The 19,645-nt window shown below is 49.5% G+C and overlaps 1 protein-coding gene across 2 annotated transcripts; it reads left to right on the forward strand.

Annotated features, from left to right (window-relative positions):
- Positions 1-4,905: 4,905 nt before the first annotated feature.
- On the forward strand, positions 4,906-11,728 carry LOC114000449 (ubiquitin carboxyl-terminal hydrolase 42-like). 2 transcript variants are annotated; one of them, XM_027744758.2, is made up of 14 exons: positions 4,906-5,043; positions 5,623-5,732; positions 6,316-6,516; positions 6,903-7,013; positions 7,089-7,191; positions 7,318-7,385; positions 7,546-7,616; positions 8,165-8,247; positions 8,561-8,672; positions 9,006-9,146; positions 9,355-9,455; positions 10,215-10,353; positions 10,656-10,903; positions 11,177-11,728. In XM_027744758.2, the coding sequence occupies exons 2-14, from the start codon at positions 5,708-5,710 to the stop codon at positions 11,634-11,636; spliced, it is 1,863 nt and encodes a 620-aa protein (XP_027600559.1). In that variant the 5' UTR covers positions 4,906-5,043; positions 5,623-5,707; the 3' UTR covers positions 11,637-11,728. The 2 variants fall into 2 exon arrangements, with proteins under 2 accessions (XP_027600559.1, XP_027600558.1); XM_027744757.2 differs by having other exon boundaries at positions 4,908-5,043; positions 10,656-11,728.
- The last annotated feature ends 7,917 nt before the right edge of the window (positions 11,729-19,645 follow it).

The raw sequence follows: 19,645 nt of genomic DNA on the forward strand, positions 1-19,645 counted from the left end.
GGATGACTTTGCCTCCTAACAGAGGTGCCAGAGCATCTGATCTGGATTTACCAGGCCTGCCTTAGTACCATGCCACAATAATTGTTGCAGCATCCCAGCCTTTCCTTGCTCGAGCCAGTCTGTTTATAGGTTGTTTGGATCTCCACCTCCACATTGCAGGGGGATTGAACACCACTGATCACATCCACTTCTACCTCTGACCTGAAGGGAGAGGAAGATTTCCCCGTTTGCTGTTGTGGCAAGTGGCGCCTCTCTGCAAGAGATTTCATCTCCTGCTCGGGGCCCCTCTGCACTGGCCAGGCTCACTCCATGCTGCTGGACCTCTCCCAGCCCCTCTAAGCAGGGCTCCGGTCAAGTCTTTGTAACAACTCCCCATTCCTCAAAATAGCTTGGCACTCCTGTAGCAGTTTGGGTGGGGAATGCCAAACTCACACCAACTAATGGCTCTGTCCAATCACCTGAGGAGTAGCAGGTACCACCCAGTGCGGAGGTCAGCGCTTGAATAAAGACCTCCACAACTTTTCTGGGTGCAGCTGGTAAGGCGATTTTATTATAAAGGTAGCGGGGCAACTGAACTGCTTAAAGGGAGGAACAAAAGGGCACAAAAAGCACTGCGCAAAATGGCTCCAGCCTTAAATAACACGGGTAAGGAAGGCGCTGGAACAGAAGATGGGGTTTGGGCGGAGCATGCAAATTACAACCAATCATAGGAGATGGGGGCTGAACATAACCGTATAGGGTACTGCGTCAAATATCAACCAACGAAAGGACAGAACATACAGACGGTACAATACAATACAACAACTTATATGCAAAATCTACAATTTCCTTATAATTACACATTTTTAGACTGCCACAACCCAGCCTGCCCCATGCAGAGCCCTGCGGGTGGCTCCTGCTACGCCCAATGCCAAAAGAACACCACAGGAGACCCTGGGGAGGGAAGAAGGGAAGGAAAGAAGGAAATCTCAGTGCTTTGGATCTGGAGCAGCTGGGGGAACTCCAGTGCCTCCCAAGACGCCCTGTCAGACACGTGAGGAACTGCAGAGTCGAGAGCTCTCCCCACGCACCCCTACAGCCCGCTCCGAAATAAATACCATTGACTGCCCAAGGAAGGTCCCCTTCAGAGTAGCGACACGATCCCCGTAGCCCCTTGCTCTGGATTCCCCCGCCCATTCCCGGCCTCACCCCTCTGTGCCCAGAGCCCACTAGCTTTGAGCTACAGGGAGCAGAGGGGCTCTGTTGCCACCCTGTCAGGCGGCGTGAGCTGTAGAACAGCTCCAGTGGCCAAGTGCAGGGCTGAGCTCTCCATGGGACTGTGTCTGGCTTCAGGCAGTTTTCTGACTGGGAATGGGACTATTCTAGCCCAAAGGGAGCAATCAGGATCCAACATCTGTTTTGTTTAAGGCTATCAGGAGCCTTCTTGGTCGCTTATCCTTTGATTTTTCTCCAAATCTTGAAGTGGTTTTGATGAGGTACAAAAATGAGGTGCAGAAAGCATACCTTCCTCCCCCATAGACACAGTTTCCCCTCAGATCAGGGGGATCAGACCAAATCTCTGGTGGGAGCTGTTTTATTAAGCTTGTCAGACCTTGAGCATCAGGGGAGCTGTGTACAGCTCGTGGCAGCAGGTGCTGGGGCCTTGGCCAGTGTCACCTGGAAGGGGAAAGGAGGAAAGGGGACCAGCACGGATCCCTGCTGCCCTGCATATCCCCTGAGCCAAGGGACACTTATGGACAGTTGTTCTGCACCTCCCCCTGTCCCCTTTTGGTCAGGGCTATCACCTGACACTGCGGTGACAGACGGGTTCATCAGGATATCCTTGGCAGAATGATGATGGCACTGAGTCATAGTTGCAATTAAAGCTTCATTTTTTTTAACATCATGGTATGATCACTATAGCCCAGAATACCATGATTTGAGTAGCACAAGATTTCTATCAGCAGCACCAGCATAGCAAGATTTTGTAAGCCCTTTAGCACCGAATTGTACAGCACAGCTCAGCTTATGATGCCTGATCACCTGGACCTGATCACTCTGCAGGCCAGGGCACATCCTAATCCTTGGTTTGTCATGTCAATATAACAATCTTAATCTAGACTTGAAACACGTTAACAGAACATGAGTGGCCCTTTCAGGGGAGAAGAGTCTGTTTGGTATTAAGATGGGGCTCTGTGTGCTGCTGTGCTGCCCTGTGCTGCTGTGAGGCCATCACAGCCTGGCAGGCCTGTGAGGAGCAAAGGAGTCGGCCTGGTGCCTGGAAACGTGAAGGCTGATAGGGAGGGGGAGAAGGGGTCTTCCTGGCGCACTGGACCTTCAGGGACTGACGATGAGGGCAAAGGGGACTCATGTAGGACCAGCTTGGTCACAGAGCACAGCTGTTTACGTCCTAAAATGCCCCCATATGAGCAGGAGGCAGGAGCAGAGGCACTGTTCACGAGTGCCACTGTTGATTGTCTTCATCAGAGAGCTCCTGAAGTGCTGCTGGGAGGACGGTAATACAGGACCTAGACATCAGGTTAGGGCAGGGGCATAAAAAGTCACCTGAGAGGTGTAATGCAGGAGTAAATGCAGAGACTTTGTCTGGGTAAGGGATACAAGGAGCCTCCCCAAGGATGACAGGGATAAAACCAGCTGCTGCAAGACGTGATGAAAAAAGCCATCCAAGCAAAGTCATGCCCTAGCTGGATGCCCCAAGTATAAAAGAAGAAACACCTCGGAGTGGAGCAGGAGCCGTATGAACTGTGCTGAGCTGGGCAGGAGTAAAACCACCTGTCCTGAGAAGAACTGAGTAAAACTTGATGCCCCATTCCAGGCAGGGGCCAAACCAGCCAGTTCAAGTGTTGTTAAATAACAACCAGCTGCATCCTTGGAGCATGAGAAACACTATCTGCCTGCTGAGCAGAGGTTACACCAGGTGTCCAGAGGACTGCCTGTTGCTAAATACCTCTGAAACTGTCGGGATAAATAGGACCCTCTAGCAAATTGGCTTTTTAGTGTTAGAAAGCAAGTGATTACTTTTATTTGCAGCCCTGGGTGTGCATGTGGCTGGCAAAAATCCTGCCTCCATACTGACAGCAAGACATCGCTTTTCACCTATTTATACAGATTTGGCAAACAAAGAAATTAATGTTCATTGCTTCCAAATTACATCACTCGCTCCCTTTCATTAATTAGTGTTCTATGTGGTATTGGTTATTAATTTCTCACTTTCTACTGTAATAACTTCATATCTTTTTTGTATATTTTCCCTCCCCTAGGGATTTTCTGACACAAATGCTGAGCCTTTGTTAGTCTTCTTCTTTATCTGCTGGTTTCTGCAGAAGGTCCTTGTAGTCCATAAATCTTGTGTTCCAGATCTCCTCCTTCAACAGGACATCTTTCTCTGGCAGGCTTTCTCCACTGAAGCATAACAGGGTTAACTTCAACAAAACTTACAGGTTTAGTACTTTTCCCAGGCTGTGTTCTCACACAGGAGCTTATGACAATTTTTACTCCATGCTGGCTAAAGTTGATTTAAGGCTGAACGCACCGCCTACGATGTGTGTTAAAAACAACTAATCAAAAAGTTAATCAGGAACACTAAAAAAATTAGAAAAGTTTTATGGTTTCCAACAAGCCCAAAACAACATAGGCCAAGTGCAGCAGGGACAAAACTGTCTCTATCCATTGATGCCAGGAAAAGGCAACAGTAGTAAAACTCAATAGCCACAGGTGCTATTAAGCTGGTATTTCTTTATTTCGGCGCCGGACGTGCGGGGGACAGCTCCGCCTAACACGCGCGTGCCCTCGCCCATCGTAGCTTCCGTTTTATACAATTAGGTCATACAGATTCATTGCACATTTTTACATCTTCATGAACTACCCGAGAGTGGGCAGTGTTCTATGTAAATCTCGGGACACGCCTCCTGGAGCCTGCGCACTTCTCTCTGGTGGATGTCTCGGGTGGTCGTAAGGGATGAAGGCTCAAAGTCTTCCTCTCTCTGAACTTCTCACCTCACTCAGTCCCTCAGCATCTTCCCCTGGCAACGGCTCCTCATGGGCTGCCCGTCCACTCGGTGTCCCATTGGTTGCCTACGGGTTACCCTTTGCTCCACTGCACACTTTCCCACTGGCTGCCCCTTCGCACCATCACACAGCTTTCCCATTGGCTGCCTCTGGGCAACTCCCCACTGGCTGCTCACCAGCACATGGCCGCTATCTTAGCAACAGCGCACGAACCTTAAAATTTCACTTATTAGACTGTGCAGCTTAAAATTTTCCCTTATCAATAGCAGCGGAACAGTTTCTCAATAGCGACTTAACATTTTCCCTTATCACCATCCAGAGTGGGAGTCTGGCTAAAGTTGCGGCTGATCAAAACCTAACCAACCCTAGCGGCAGGAGTAAATGTGAAGCTGCTAAAAAGCCATCCAGGAACGTTTTCAGAGCTTGAGGACAAGACAGCAGCTGGGTGGGGGCCAGCAGCCAGCCAAGGTCCTCCCAGCGCAGCCTCTGAAGGGCTCCTTTGGCAGTCCCAGTTCAGGGTCAGCCCATGGCTGTACCCTGGGGGCAGATGAAATTAATTGGAAATGAACCCATAAGAGTCCAGGTGCTGATAGAAGTGGAAGTGAAACCCTCAGCGTCTTGGGGGTCAGAAAAGCTGTGACCTGGCTCAGTTACAGCCCTGAACAGGCTTTTACTCATCAGGCCGTGTGGCTCAGGGAAGGTGTGGGAGCTCTGTCAGAGGACGACTAGCCCTTTGCCACCAGCATGGGGGGAGGTCCAGTGGCTTCCACCTGGCGGACGTGCCATGTGGGTTCCTGTGCCCAAGAACCATGTGGTTCCATGTGGTTCCCTGTGGTTCCATGTGACCCCATGTCACAAAGGGGCAGAGAAGTGGCACCCATCCGGTATCCTGAGGAGCGCGCCAACGAAAATCAGTTGGACAGAGTTGGCCTTCGGGATAACTCAGCTCCTTCCTTTGCTACTTGTGTGCCTGCCTTTTTTGGATGGTTTATTGTTTACTGACCATTTCTCCTCAACTTTCATCCTCTTTCAAAGGTAATGCTTTGACTTTTGGCACAGATCACAGAGCAGGGTATATGGGATAAAAGTATAGGCTGATTTATACCTTCCCAGCTGTAGGCTGAGCTGTTACAACTTTTATAGGCTGGCCAGGTATGACCTAGGCTAGAATTCCAGTTTGCTGGTTCTTGGATTTTTTCCATAGCCTAGGATAGGTAAGCGGGGAGGTGACTGTAGTCTGAGGGGATGGGCTCAGCCCACCTTGATTGCTGTGGGAGGGAGGGAGACAGAAAAAGGAGAGCAGCAAAGGCAGCAGTTAAAGTAGTGGCTGAAAGATGGTCACTCCTAGGAGGTGGGAAAGCCAGAGGGCTCTGTTGCTGAAGCAGTGTCAGGAGAGCAGCAGGGCCTCTTCAGAGAAGGTAACATACATTGGAGCATTTCAAAAGGGCCTTTGAACCTGCTGTGAGTTGGTGCCCCGCGACTGATCATAAGGGCGTGAGCTGCAGCTCAGCAGCAGTTACAAGCACCACTGAAAGGCTTGGTGGTGGATGCCGTTCTGCGTTTATTTAGAGTTTTGATACTTTCGGTGAGCTACAGTAATTTCTTTGCAATTAGGTGACGGGATTGGTGCTGTTCTCTTTCTGGAGAGAAAGACATCCTTGGTCATCTAAAGCATTGCACTCTCCTCCTGAGAGAGGCAATGGCCACAGCAGGGAACGACTCCTGTGAGTAACAGCTTCACCAGCAGGTTTGGACTTTGTGAACTGCCACAGACAACTGACATGGCTGGTGGTCACATCCCAGAATGATGTGCTCACAACCTAGAGTGATCTCTGGGGTGTTTCCTGAGAGCAGTCAAACTGACCCCCGTGTTTACAATTAGACCCAGGAAAACACCTTTTGTCACTCCTCTGACACTAGGTACAAGACTTTGAAAGCTGCCATTGCTCGTAGAGAGGTCTGCCATCCTTTGGGTTACCTTCCGTGCTCAGTATTTACTTGTTTTCAACAAGTTACAATCAGGAAAAGGGATGGCTTCACTGATAATCCAGTCTAGAACTCTACTGAGAAAGGAAGGTAGCCTGCCGCCCAGAAATCAGATTGTGGGTTTGTTGGACTCTCAGCAACGTAAACGGGGGAATGGATTTTTCCAAAACAGTAAATTTAAATGGCACTGTTTAAGCTTCCCCTGATGTTGTTGGGTTGGCAGTTAAAGCAGATGGTCCTGAGTGCTCCTGTAGAGACCTCACTGTTTAAATATGCCTTTGTGCCTCATTTCATCTCTTTTCAAATGGAATTTCCCTGCAGCCATTGCCGAGGGAATGACTCCGCCACAGAGGATCCTCTTTCCCCCCGAGAAGATTTGCATGGTCTGGCAGCAAAGACAGAGTGCTGGAGCAGGACTCCGCAATGTGGGCAACACATGCTACCTTAATGCTGTCCTGCAATGCCTGACATACACCCCGCCGCTGGCCAACTATCTGCTCTCCCGCGAGCACAGCCAGGCCTGTGAGTACTCTTAGGGACATCTCCTTGTAAAGCTGTTAATCGAATCCCAAGGATTCCCAGAACCTGAAATTTGATTTAGGAGAAAAGCAGCCCTTTGTCAGCCCCAGAACTTGTGTTCTTTGTACACTCAGGAGCCACCTGTCCTATCCAGCTGTCTTATTCTTCATGAAGGCACATCTTTCTAGCTCTGGGTCACTATTCCTGCAAGTTAAAACCTCAGTTTAGCATTCCTCTGAAGAACATTTTCTATGCACTGAAACGTCCCGTGCCTGTTGAAACACTGGGAGGAGTGGCATATTGCACTGGAGTGGGAGTGGAAGAAGAGGAGTATTCCACCACTAGGGATATTTTGCTAACCAGAGGACCTTCTCTCCCTCCCTCCTCAGGTCGCCAACAAGGCTTCTGCATGATGTGCATCATGGAAGCGCATGTTAACAAGGTCCTGCGTTCCTCAGTCAGTGCCATCCTGCCTTTGGCTGTTCTCAGGGGTTTCAGATGTATGTGATTTCAGGTTCTTTGACAGGTTTTCTTCCCTTCCTGTAGGAGACAACTACTAACTTCCTGTTTCTTAGTCATAGGAGAACATTTTCAGCTTGGCAGGGAGGAAGATGCCCATGACTTCCTTTGCTGTACTGTCAATGCCATGCAGAGAGCTTGTCTGGGTGCAAGCAACGAGTAAGCACAAGCAAGTTACCTTTACAAAGTTCTGAGCCCTTTGGACTCCTTGATGTGGCCTCATCAAGGAAAACCTACAGCCGGGGCTTGGAGGAAGTAATGCTCTGTCTTACTACTTGTTTCCAGCTTGGACATATCATCTCAATCTACTACCATTGTCCATCAAATATTTGGAGGCTTTCTGAGATCCAGAGGTATGTTTCTACAACTACTGCTCTCCTTGGCACTGCCTGTGCCCTTCTGTCTGCCTGTGCCCAACAGCTGGTCCTGGGACTAGCAGGACAGGTACAATGAGCACAAAGCAGTACCATCGTCCAACTCACCATTGCTCGGCATTTTGATTTTTCCTTCCAGTCACCTGCTTCAGCTGCAAAGCCATTTCTGATTCCTATGAGGCCTTCCTGGATGTCCCTTTGGATATCAAAGTAAGAGGTTTTGCAGTTGTGCTTCAAGACATCGCAAGGCTTTTCAGAGTCAACACATTTGTCCTGAAAGCATAGACTGTGAACACCAGAGGTCTTGGTCGTGGATGGGAAGGGGAACGGATGTTGTCCTCCTGCGGAGGCCATGGCACTGGTCTCTCTGTAGGTGCTGGCTTGAAGCTGGACAAGCACCCATTATGCGCTCTGCACCCTTGACATATCCTCATCCTTCTTCCCTTTGCCCTCCTTCAACACCTGTCTGGCTTCCAGGCTGATGGGTTGGATTGTTTTCACTACTGATGACCCTACATAACGTCAGTAGCTCAATGGGAGGTGGTACAGAGAGGGAGCTCTTGATTGCCCCTGAGAACCTCTGGGACAGGGGAAATGTTCAGCACCACACTCTCTTTCTGGCTCCTTCTGGATACAGCTTGCAGATTCATGGCGGGTCTCCTCAGCATCAGCTACAGGGGTTTTCTTGTCAGCTCCTGGAAAATGTTTGGGCGAGGGCATTTCCTGTAGCTCAGTGCACCGATTTCTCAATTCTCCAGGCAGCCTCATCCCTCACTGCAGCTCTGGAGGACTTTGTAACACCTGAGCACCTGGATGGTGAAAACTGCTTTAAATGTAGCAAGTAAGATGATTACTAACAACATATTAACACTAGACTCTGTGTGAGGGGGCTACAAGTCATTGAGCAGAAGTCATCTTCTCGTGGAAGTTTACTGCACACTGATGAGACACAGGGGTTTTTGTCTGTGTTTTTTTTTTGGGGGGGGGGGTTGGGGTTGTTTGTTTGTTGGTTGGTTTGTTTGTTTGTTTGTTTTAAATATGGCAGCGAATTGCCTTAAAATAGCATAAGGATGCACGAGACAAGAAAGGTTGTCTGACTGCCTTGGTGGAAGATAGGGTGCATTTCAGCGCTGTGCTCTGTGCTTGGTTTCAAGGTGTGAGAAGAATGTTGCCGCCACTAAGAGGTTCACTGTCCACTGTGCACCCAAGGTTCTCACTGTGTGTCTGAAGAGGTTTGACTGCTTCACTGGTGGGAAGATCAGCAAGGTGTGTACACTATTGGTGTGCAGCTTTCTCTTCAAGAAGCAGATTTCCTAAAGCAGTATGCTTGTCACAAGCTGCTTGCGTTGGGTTTTTTGTGGTCCCTTCTGGGGAGTGGAAAGTTCCTGTGGGAAGACAGGCAAGCACTGTGCTCTGATAGGGCTGCTTTGACTGAGAACGGTTTCCTGCCACCCAAACGATTATATGCTGCTTTATGGAAAACCAAGTGCTCATGAGCCCCAGAGATGTATCGATACACCTGGACTGGCCCCTGCACTTGGTAGGCTATTTCATGTCACAGACCAGGGTCATTTCTGAGCCCTCTTGGTCTCTCCATAGGTTGTAGAGTATCCGGAGTACTTGGATCTTCGCCCATACATGTCTCAGGCAGATGGAGAACCACTCCTCTACTCCTTATATGCTGTCCTGGTGCACAGTGGTGCCAGCTGTCATGGAGGACACTATTTCTGCTACACAAAGGTAAAAGAGCAACTTCCTTCCCGATGGGGAAAAATGTGTGCTGGGGAAGATAAACTTTCCTGTCAGTGTTACTGACAGCCAAAGTTTTGGGGCAGAAGGCCTCCTTAGTGGCTGGACTGCATTTGTTTTGACATGCTCTCGGTTTGGCAGTTTCCTACCTGTGTTTTTGGAGAGAAACCATGGAGAGATCCTTGCCTTTTTTTTACAGGCCAGCAATGGATTGTGGTACCGGATGGACGATGAATCTGTGGAGCTGTGTTCCATTGACACAGTTCTCAGGCAGCAAGCCTACCTGCTGTTCTATGCCAGGTAATAACCAGGATTCAAATATCTTCAGAATACATTTCCTTTTCCTCATTTGCAGTTGTGCTTCTCACCTTCCTGAGTGTTTTTCTCATCAAATGAAATTACTACCTGCATCATTCAGTGCTGTCAAATCTGAACTACTCCGTGTCTGTCCTTTACTGGGCTTCAGGCTGCGGCCCGGATGTAATCTGCTACTTGCCTGGTCTCTGATGTTGACTCTTGTAGATAAGAGGACTTAAAGAGGACCTCCAGGAAAGATGGGGAGGCACCATTTGTCAGGGAATGTAGCGACAGGATGAAGGCTATCAGTTTTCAGCTAACAGAGGGCAGGTTTACACTAGATATTGGGAAGGAATTCTTTGCTGTAAGGGTGCTGAGACACTGGCACAGGTTACCACAGCATCTGTGGGTGCCCCATCCCTGGAAGTGTTCAAGGCCAGGTTGGACAGGGCTTGGAGAAACCTTGGAATAGTGGAGGGTGTTCCTGCCCACCACAGCGGGGTGGAACAAGATAAAGTTAAAGGTCCCTTGCAACCCAAACAAATCTGTGAATTTATGAAATGGAGGCTGTGGGAGGTATAGAGATGAGGTTTTTATTGGGACAGAGGCAAACTTGGTGGGAAGACCCTAGCTGAGTTTCCCATTAGTGTCCTTGGTTAAGTCTTCTCTCTGTCATAGAAACCTCTCTGAGAAAATGACTGAACCCCAGAGGAGGTTGCAACAACAGCTCTAAACTGAGATCACTCTTTTGTTTTTCTCCAGATGCTCTGATCTGAGAATTGGAGAAAGGCCTTCTTCCTCACTGGCACCATCACATGCCCCTTCCTTCCTCAGCCAGTGTGTGGCCAGCAGCAAGCAGGCGGGCTCTGTTGGACCACAGGGTCTGACTGGTAGGACTAAGGTAACTTTGGGGTCGTGGGTCAGGGCATCAGAGGAATAGTGGATTTCTTTCTGGGATCTCAGCATTTCTCTTTTGTCCCTCACACACCGCACCTTTCTTCACAGCCACAACGCTGCTCCCTCTCAAAGCATCCCACCTGGATCCATCCCTTTGGTGCGCCTCTGGCCTTTTGGTTTTAGTAGCCCTCCAAAAGAGCCTTTTGGAGGCCCCAAACTGTCCTGTCCCAGAACTTGTAGGGGTTCCCCACTGCTCTGATCCTTTCAGGAGAAAAGGGCAGGAACTCTCCACAGCTCTCTTTGCAGGGCATGAAGTACACTGGCAGGGAGCGGTCCCGGAGCAGATCCCCTCTGTGGGGCAGGGATCTCCGCAGCTGGTCTGTGGACACCGCAGACTATGATGACTCTTCAGAGAGAAGAACTGGTCCTCCAAGTCGTGACCGTGGTCCTAGGGATAGCACAGCTGCCAGGCCTTCCAAGAGGATCTGCCGGTGGGCTCCCGCTCCCAGGGCTGCTCAGGAGCAAACCTTGCTGAGGCAGAGGGAGCCAAGCAGATCTGTGCAGGGAACTTACAACCTTTGCATGAAGTACACTGGCAGGGAGCGGTCCCGGAGCAGATCCCCTCTGTGGGGCAGGGATCTCCGCAGCTGGTCTGTGGACACCGCAGACTATGATGACTCTTCAGAGAGAAGAACTGGTCCTCCAAGTCGTGACCGTGGTCCTAGGGATAGCACAGCTGCCAGGCCTTCCAAGAGGATCTGCCGGTGGGCTCCCGCTCCCAGGGCTGCTCAGGAGCAAACCTTGCTGAGGCAGAGGGAGCCAAGCAGATCTGTGCGGGGAACTTACAACCTTCGCAGCCGGTTTGTGCAGTACACAGACTATGACCGCTCACTGCGGAAGAGAAAGAGGGAGAGAACAAGTCCTCCACGTTGTGACCAAGTCTTAGTGAATACTGCAGTTCCAGGGCCCTCCAAAGCCAGCTCCAAGCAGGCTCTCATGCTCCGGGCTGCTCGGGAGCAAACCCCACAGAGGCAGAGAGAGCAGAGAAGATCAACAGGGCGGGGCTATGATTGCCACAGCCAGTTTGTGCAGTACACAGACTACCGCCCTTCAGAGAAGAAGAGGAGGGTTTCCATGCCCCAGAGATTCACGTCAGACAAGCATTCAGGGCACTCTGGCAATGATGGCGTTGGATTATGGCCCTGGCTCAAGCAGAACGGAAGACTAGCACTGCGTTTATTAGCGAAGGCATCCTTGTTTTCGACACGCCTTCTCAGACCTAAGTGAATGATTTAGCTAAGTAGATGATAGTTATAATAATATAGAAATATTATTAGAAATATAGAAATATATATGGAAATTTAGAATATATATAGAGAGAGAAGTATATATAGAAATATAGAAATATATATAGAAATATAGAATATAGAGAGAGAGAAGTATATATAGAAATATAGAAATATATATAGAAATATAATATAGAAATATACATAGAAGTAATATTTTATAATACATTATTACATGTTATATATATTCAGCAATAGATAGTAATGTTATAATAAATATTATTAAAATAATAAATACTAAAATACTGTACTCAGAATTATTTATTCCACGTTGTAGACAATTATAGCCACAAACATCTCAGCCTCGGCCATATCAATCAACATAACTGGTCTACTCTGGCCTCAAATCGGGAGGCCTGGAGACACACCATCTATAACGCTGCTGTTTCCTTTGAGAACGCACGCAGAATCCCTCTCGAGGAGAAAAGACAAGGGAGAAAGAATCATGTCTTGCAGAATATACCACCTAGGGAGTCTTTCTGCTGTGCCTTTTGCAATCGGATATGTCTATCTCGCATTGGCCTCCTAAGCCACCAGCGTGCTTGTAACAAATGTGGATAGAGCCTTGTTAAATCTTCGTTCGCGAAGCCTAGCCACGATGATGTGTTTAAGACGGGCGTTCCATAATTTAGTGTTCTCACTGAAACCATGCAAATCGTGCGCCACTCGCTCACTTCCCACTCCTCCTTCCCTTCCCACTCCCCCTCCATCCTGAGGCAGGCTGGACGGGAGAATTGGAGGCACAAAAGGTAAAGATCGCAGGCTGAGACAAGAACAATTTACTGGAAACGGCAATGAAATAAGAAAACAGTACAGCAACACAACAGTAACAGAAACAATACTAATAACCGAGTGTACAAGGGAGGCAAATGACTCACGCATGATTGCTCACCAGTTGGTGCCCAACTTTGCCACCACGCACACAACCTGGAAGAGACCCCTTCCCCCATCCTTGACAAAATGAGGAATAACCTCTATGTCCTGGCTGTGCCCCCTCCTGGATACTGCCAGAATTAACACTGTCCTGACCAGAAGCAGGACAATCACCTTCAGGATCTGCAGCACAGCTTTCGGCTCTGCACCGGAGGCACTGGATCCCTCCAGGCCAGGGAGGGGAGACATCAGAGATGAGCAGACTTTGGAAATCCCTCACCTCTCACTCCGGCCCATTTTTTCTCATTTTATGGGATGGAAGAATACATACCCAACTCCTCCCAGTGTCCTTCTCACTGGAAATCCCCTGAGCTTTGATTCCTTTGCTGACATGCTGCTTCCTCTGGGAAAAGCAGTCAGAAAACCCAAGGCCATTGCTTTGAGTGAAGGTCTTTCTTAGAACACTTTTCCTGAAGTGCACCCAGGAAGGCTGGGCTGCAGCAGCACATGGCCCCCATGGCTTTGCTACATCTCCTCCAGAACACCTGGAAGCCCTTCTCTCACCATCCAGCCGCTCCCCTGCCCTGTCTTCCCCACCCCACAGGGATGCTGCAGAGGAGTTAACAAACTTCACAGTTCAATCCTGATATCCCACTGCTGACTGGGATGGGGTGAGACCAGGGGCAGTTTTGGCCCCCATCAGCACCAGCTCTTGGGACAGCCAGGCTCTCTCCTGACATGTGGGCTCATCTCTGCAGCTTTGCTGTCCTCCACAGGGCGTTTGCTGAAAAAAATCATCTTCCAGAAAAGACATATGACACGAGCCCAGGGGTCAGCAGCACCACACGAGAGCTTGGCAAGATGCCCTGAGGACAGCCAGGCCAGGCAGAGAGAGGTGGAAGGACCACAGGGGCTCTCTGAAGCAGCCCCATTGTACAACGTAGACAATGAGGCTAAATAAACACTGGGATGAAAGATGATAGTGCTCTTACAAGGGAAATTTACAGCTGCTGTACAGGCCTGGGGCTCTTGCTGGAAAGCTTCAGTCTCTGGGCTCCCGGTGCCCAAAGGCATTGCAGATAACTCCTTCTCAAGCAACGGCAGGGAGCAGGGTGGAGAAGTCAAGGATGAGGCAGATCAGAAAGACTGGGGCAGCACAAAGAGATCTACAAGGGAGAGAGGCAGCACCTGAAAGGCACTCCTTGCTGACCTATGAGCTGGTGCCGTGGGCTCTACAACTGCTGCCTGCAGTCAGCTTGGAAGCTCTGGCGGTTTTAACAGGAGGTTTGTCTGCAAACAAGATGGAGAGACATTACGATGATGGATGCGGGTATATTCCTGACCTAGGCTCTCCAGAGGGAGATTTGCTGTCTCCTCATGGGCCATAGAGGCTTTTAATACGGGATGAACTTCACTTTGTCTCCCCAAGCTCATGTCCAGCCTGTTCCATGGCCTCTGACTGCGATCTGCTGTCCACCTAGCTTCATCCCCCCTCACAACCCTGGGGACTCCTTGGAGATGAATGGCTGCCGTGCCAGCACCTGCTGCTCCAGGAAGGGAGTGCAAGGTGAAGATGCTACACTCGCAGGTGCAAAGAAGGTTCATTTTGCCATGGGATCCCGGGAGGTCACCATGCACATCGTCAATGGGGTCTGAAAAAAGAAAACTTACAGATGTTGAGGCAGCTGAGCTCATCAAGCACATGTAGAAAAGCTCCTGATTTCAGTATGGCTGGCTCTTTTGAAATGCCCCAGGAAGGAAGATTTGGTCTCAGGCATCATCAGCCTCATTGGCCAGTCTAGAGAGAACTGCCTGGACTTGAATCAGAAGTCTGTGGATAAGAGATTTAGCTTCATTTAGCTAGAAATGGGATATCTCTCTCCAGTGAGCCAGCTGCTTGCCATTCCGTTAGTCCCTGACCACAAGCAGCACTGAATCTGTGATCTCTCCCCCTCCAGTTTCTCAGAGTCCCTGGGTAACCCTGAAAGCACTGCTTCAGTATCAGGTTCTGCAAGAGGCCTTCAAAAAAGCAGCTAGGGGATTAGGTGAGGGGAAGAACCAGAAAATCGCACGCATTCCTCCCTGGATTCGTGAAAGACAATAAGAAAGGAATACAAGACCCCCAAAAGCAAGTCCACTTGATGGGAGCGGCAGGTGAGCATCTCTGGTTCAGTAGTGATACGATGCACTCAACTGCAGCTTGCAGACAAGAATCCTGAACCATTCCAGTAGCCAAGATTGCCACCTGATCCCAAGGTCCCCTGTCCTCTGCCCCATGCATTTCCACGGGACCAAAGCCCCTATGCACAGCAAAAGGAAAGTATGTGAATGTACGCACACGGTAACTTGCTCCTGGCCTTTTCAGCCTATGGAGGAAGACAACTTCCCTCATTAGAAAATGAAGCAGGTCTGACCTGGACTTTCTCAAAACACTCTAAAGCCAGAGGCAGGTTTCTCCCATAAGCGACAGCAAAGCCCTCCTCCTGCCCATGTTGTTTGGGAAATGGCACAAGAACCAGGAGAATCACAGAGAGATTCACACCCTCAGAGACACCAGTGAGTGCAGCCCCTCCTGACATCATCTGGGCAGAAGCCTCCAGCCCTTGGGATGACTTTACCTCCTAACAGAGGTGCCAGAGCACCTGATCTGGATTTACCAGGCCTGCCTTAGTACCATGCCACAATAATTGTTGCAGCATCCCAGCCTTTCCTTGCTCGAGCCAGTCTGTTTATAGGTTGTTTGGATCTCCACCTCCACATTGCAGGGGGATTGAACACCACTGATCACATCCACTTCTACCTCTGACCTGAAGGGAGAGGAAGATTTCCCCGTTTGCTGTTGTGGCAAGTGGCGCCTCTCTGCAAGAGATTTCATCTCCTGCTCGGGGCCCCTCTGCACTGGCCAGGCTCACTCCATGCTGCTGGACCTCTCCCAGCCCCTCTAAGCAGGGCTCCGGTCAAGTCTTTGTAACAACTCCCCATTCCTCAAAATAGCTTGGCACTCCTGTAGCAGTTTGGGTGGGGAATGCCAAACTCACACCAACTAATGGCTCTGTCCAATCACCTGAGGAGTAGCAGGTACCACCCAGTGCGGAGGTCAGCGCTTGAATAAAGACCTCCACAACTTTTCTGGGTGCAGCTGGTAAGGCGATTTTATTATAAAGGTAGCGGGGCAACTGAACTGCTTAAAGGGAGGAACAAAAGGGCACAAAAAGCACTGCGCAAAATGGCTCCAGCCTTAAATAACACGGGTAAGGAAGGCGCTGGAACAGAAGATGGGGTTTGGGCGGAGCATGCAAATTACAACCAATCATAGGAGATGGGGGCTGAACATAACCGTATAGGGTACTGCGTCAAATATCAACCAATGAAAGGACAGAACATACAGACGGTACAATACAATACAACAACTTATATGCAAAATCTACAATTTCCTTATAATTACACATTTTTAGACTGCCACAACCCAGCCTGCCCCATGCAGAGCCCTGCGGGTGGCTCCTGCTACGCCCAATGCCAAAAGAACACCACAGGAGACCCTGGGGAGGGAAGAAGGGAAGGAAAGAAGGAAATCTCAGTGCTTTGGATCTGGAGCAGCTGGGGGAACTCCAGTGCCTCCCAAGACGCCCTGTCAGACACGTGAGGAACTGCAGAGTCGAGAGCTCTCCCCACGCACCCCTACAGCCCGCTCCGAAATAAATACCATTGACTGCCCAAGGAAGGTCCCCTTCAGAGTAGCGACACGATCCCCGTAGCCCCTTGCTCTGGATTCCCCCGCCCATTCCCGGCCTCACCCCTCTGTGCCCAGAGCCCACTAGCTTTGAGCTACAGGGAGCAGAGGGGCTCTGTTGCCACCCTGTCAGGCGGCGTGAGCTGTAGAACAGCTCCAGTGGCCAAGTGCAGGGCTGAGCTCTCCATGGGACTGTGTCTGGCTTCAGGCAGTTTTCTGACTGGGAATGGGACTATTCTAGCCCAAAGGGAGCAATCAGGATCCAACATCTGTTTTGTTTAAGGCTATCAGGAGCCTTCTTGGTCGCTTATCCTTTGATTTTTCTCCAAATCTTGAAGTGGTTTTGATGAGGTACAAAAATGAGGTGCAGAAAGCATACCTTCCTCCCCCATAGACACAGTTTCCCCTCAGATCAGGGGGATCAGACCAAATCTCTGGTGGGAGCTGTTTTATTAAGCTTGTCAGACCTTGAGCATCAGGGGAGCTGTGTACAGCTCGTGGCAGCAGGTGCTGGGGCCTTGGCCAGTGTCACCTGGAAGGGGAAAGGAGGAAAGGGGACCAGCACGGATCCCTGCTGCCCTGCATATCCCCTGAGCCAAGGGACACTTATGGACAGTTGTTCTGCACCTCCCCCTGTCCCCTTTTGGTCAGGGCTATCACCTGACACTGCGGTGACAGACGGGTTCATCAGGATATCCTTGGCAGAATGATGATGGCACTGAGTCATAGTTGCAATTAAAGCTTCATTTTTTTTAACATCATGGTATGATCACTATAGCCCAGAATACCATGATTTGAGTAGCACAAGATTTCTATCAGCAGCACCAGCATAGCAAGATTTTGTAAGCCCTTTAGCACCGAATTGTACAGCACAGCTCAGCTTATGATGCCTGATCACCTGGACCTGATCACTCTGCAGGCCAGGGCACATCCTAATCCTTGGTTTGTCATGTCAATATAACAATCTTAATCTAGACTTGAAACACGTTAACAGAACATGAGTGGCCCTTTCAGGGGAGAAGAGTCTGTTTGGTATTAAGATGGGGCTCTGTGTGCTGCTGTGCTGCCCTGTGCTGCTGTGAGGCCATCACAGCCTGGCAGGCCTGTGAGGAGCAAAGGAGTCGGCCTGGTGCCTGGAAACGTGAAGGCTGATAGGGAGGGGGAGAAGGGGTCTTCCTGGCGCACTGGACCTTCAGGGACTGACGATGAGGGCAAAGGGGACTCATGTAGGACCAGCTTGGTCACAGAGCACAGCTGTTTACGTCCTAAAATGCCCCCATATGAGCAGGAGGCAGGAGCAGAGGCACTGTTCACGAGTGCCACTGTTGATTGTCTTCATCAGAGAGCTCCTGAAGTGCTGCTGGGAGGACGGTAATACAGGACCTAGACATCAGGTTAGGGCAGGGGCATAAAAAGTCACCTGAGAGGTGTAATGCAGGAGTAAATGCAGAGACTTTGTCTGGGTAAGGGATACAAGGAGCCTCCCCAAGGATGACAGGGATAAAACCAGCTGCTGCAAGACGTGATGAAAAAAGCCATCCAAGCAAAGTCATGCCCTAGCTGGATGCCCCAAGTATAAAAGAAGAAACACCTCGGAGTGGAGCAGGAGCCGTATGAACTGTGCTGAGCTGGGCAGGAGTAAAACCACCTGTCCTGAGAAGAACTGAGTAAAACTTGATGCCCCATTCCAGGCAGGGGCCAAACCAGCCAGTTCAAGTGTTGTTAAATAACAACCAGCTGCATCCTTGGAGCATGAGAAACACTATCTGCCTGCTGAGCAGAGGTTACACCAGGTGTCCAGAGGACTGCCTGTTGCTAAATACCTCTGAAACTGTCGGGATAAATAGGACCCTCTAGCAAATTGGCTTTTTAGTGTTAGAAAGCAAGTGATTACTTTTATTTGCAGCCCTGGGTGTGCATGTGGCTGGCAAAAATCCTGCCTCCATACTGACAGCAAGACATCGCTTTTCACCTATTTATACAGATTTGGCAAACAAAGAAATTAATGTTCATTGCTTCCAAATTACATCACTCGCTCCCTTTCATTAATTAGTGTTCTATGTGGTATTGGTTATTAATTTCTCACTTTCTACTGTAATAACTTCATATCTTTTTTGTATATTTTCCCTCCCCTAGGGATTTTCTGACACAAATGCTGAGCCTTTGTTAGTCTTCTTCTTTATCTGCTGGTTTCTGCAGAAGGTCCTTGTAGTCCATAAATCTTGTGTTCCAGATCTCCTCCTTCAACAGGACATCTTTCTCTGGCAGGCTTTCTCCACTGAAGCATAACAGGGTTAACTTCAACAAAACTTACAGGTTTAGTACTTTTCCCAGGCTGTGTTCTCACACAGGAGCTTATGACAATTTTTACTCCATGCTGGCTAAAGTTGATTTAAGGCTGAACGCACCGCCTACGATGTGTGTTAAAAACAACTAATCAAAAAGTTAATCAGGAACACTAAAAAAATTAGAAAAGTTTTATGGTTTCCAACAAGCCCAAAACAACATAGGCCAAGTGCAGCAGGGACAAAACTGTCTCTATCCATTGATGCCAGGAAAAGGCAACAGTAGTAAAACTCAATAGCCACAGGTGCTATTAAGCTGGTATTTCTTTATTTCGGCGCCGGACGTGCGGGGGACAGCTCCGCCTAACACGCGCGTGCCCTCGCCCATCGTAGCTTCCGTTTTATACAATTAGGTCATACAGACTCATTGCACATTTTTACATCTTCATGAACTACCCGAGAGTGGGCAGTGTTCTATGTAAATCTCGGGACACGCCTCCTGGAGCCTGCGCACTTCTCTCTGGTGGATGTCTCGGGTGGTCGTAAGGGATGAAGGCTCAAAGTCTTCCTCTCTCTGAACTTCTCACCTCACTCAGTCCCTCAGCATCTTCCCCTGGCAACGGCTCCTCATGGGCTGCCCGTCCACTCGGTGTCCCATTGGTTGCCTACGGGTTACCCTTTGCTCCACTGCACACTTTCCCACTGGCTGCCCCTTCGCACCATCACACAGCTTTCCCATTGGCTGCCTCTGGGCAACTCCCCACTGGCTGCTCACCAGCACATGGCCGCTATCTTAGCAACAGCGCACGAACCTTAAAATTTCACTTATTAGACTGTGCAGCTTAAAATTTTCCCTTATCAATAGCAGCGGAACAGTTTCTCAATAGCGACTTAACATTTTCCCTTATCACCATCCAGAGTGGGAGTCTGGCTAAAGTTGCGGCTGATCAAAACCTAACCAACCCTAGCGGCAGGAGTAAATGTGAAGCTGCTAAAAAGCCATCCAGGAACGTTTTCAGAGCTTGAGGACAAGACAGCAGCTGGGTGGGGGCCAGCAGCCAG

The sequence above is a fragment of the Pipra filicauda genome, unplaced genomic scaffold, assembly GCF_003945595.2.
Source record: "Pipra filicauda isolate LSUMZ 115617 unplaced genomic scaffold, ASM394559v2 scaffold705_size141694_pilon, whole genome shotgun sequence".
In the NCBI taxonomy this organism is placed as follows: Eukaryota; Metazoa; Chordata; class Aves; order Passeriformes; family Pipridae; genus Pipra; species Pipra filicauda.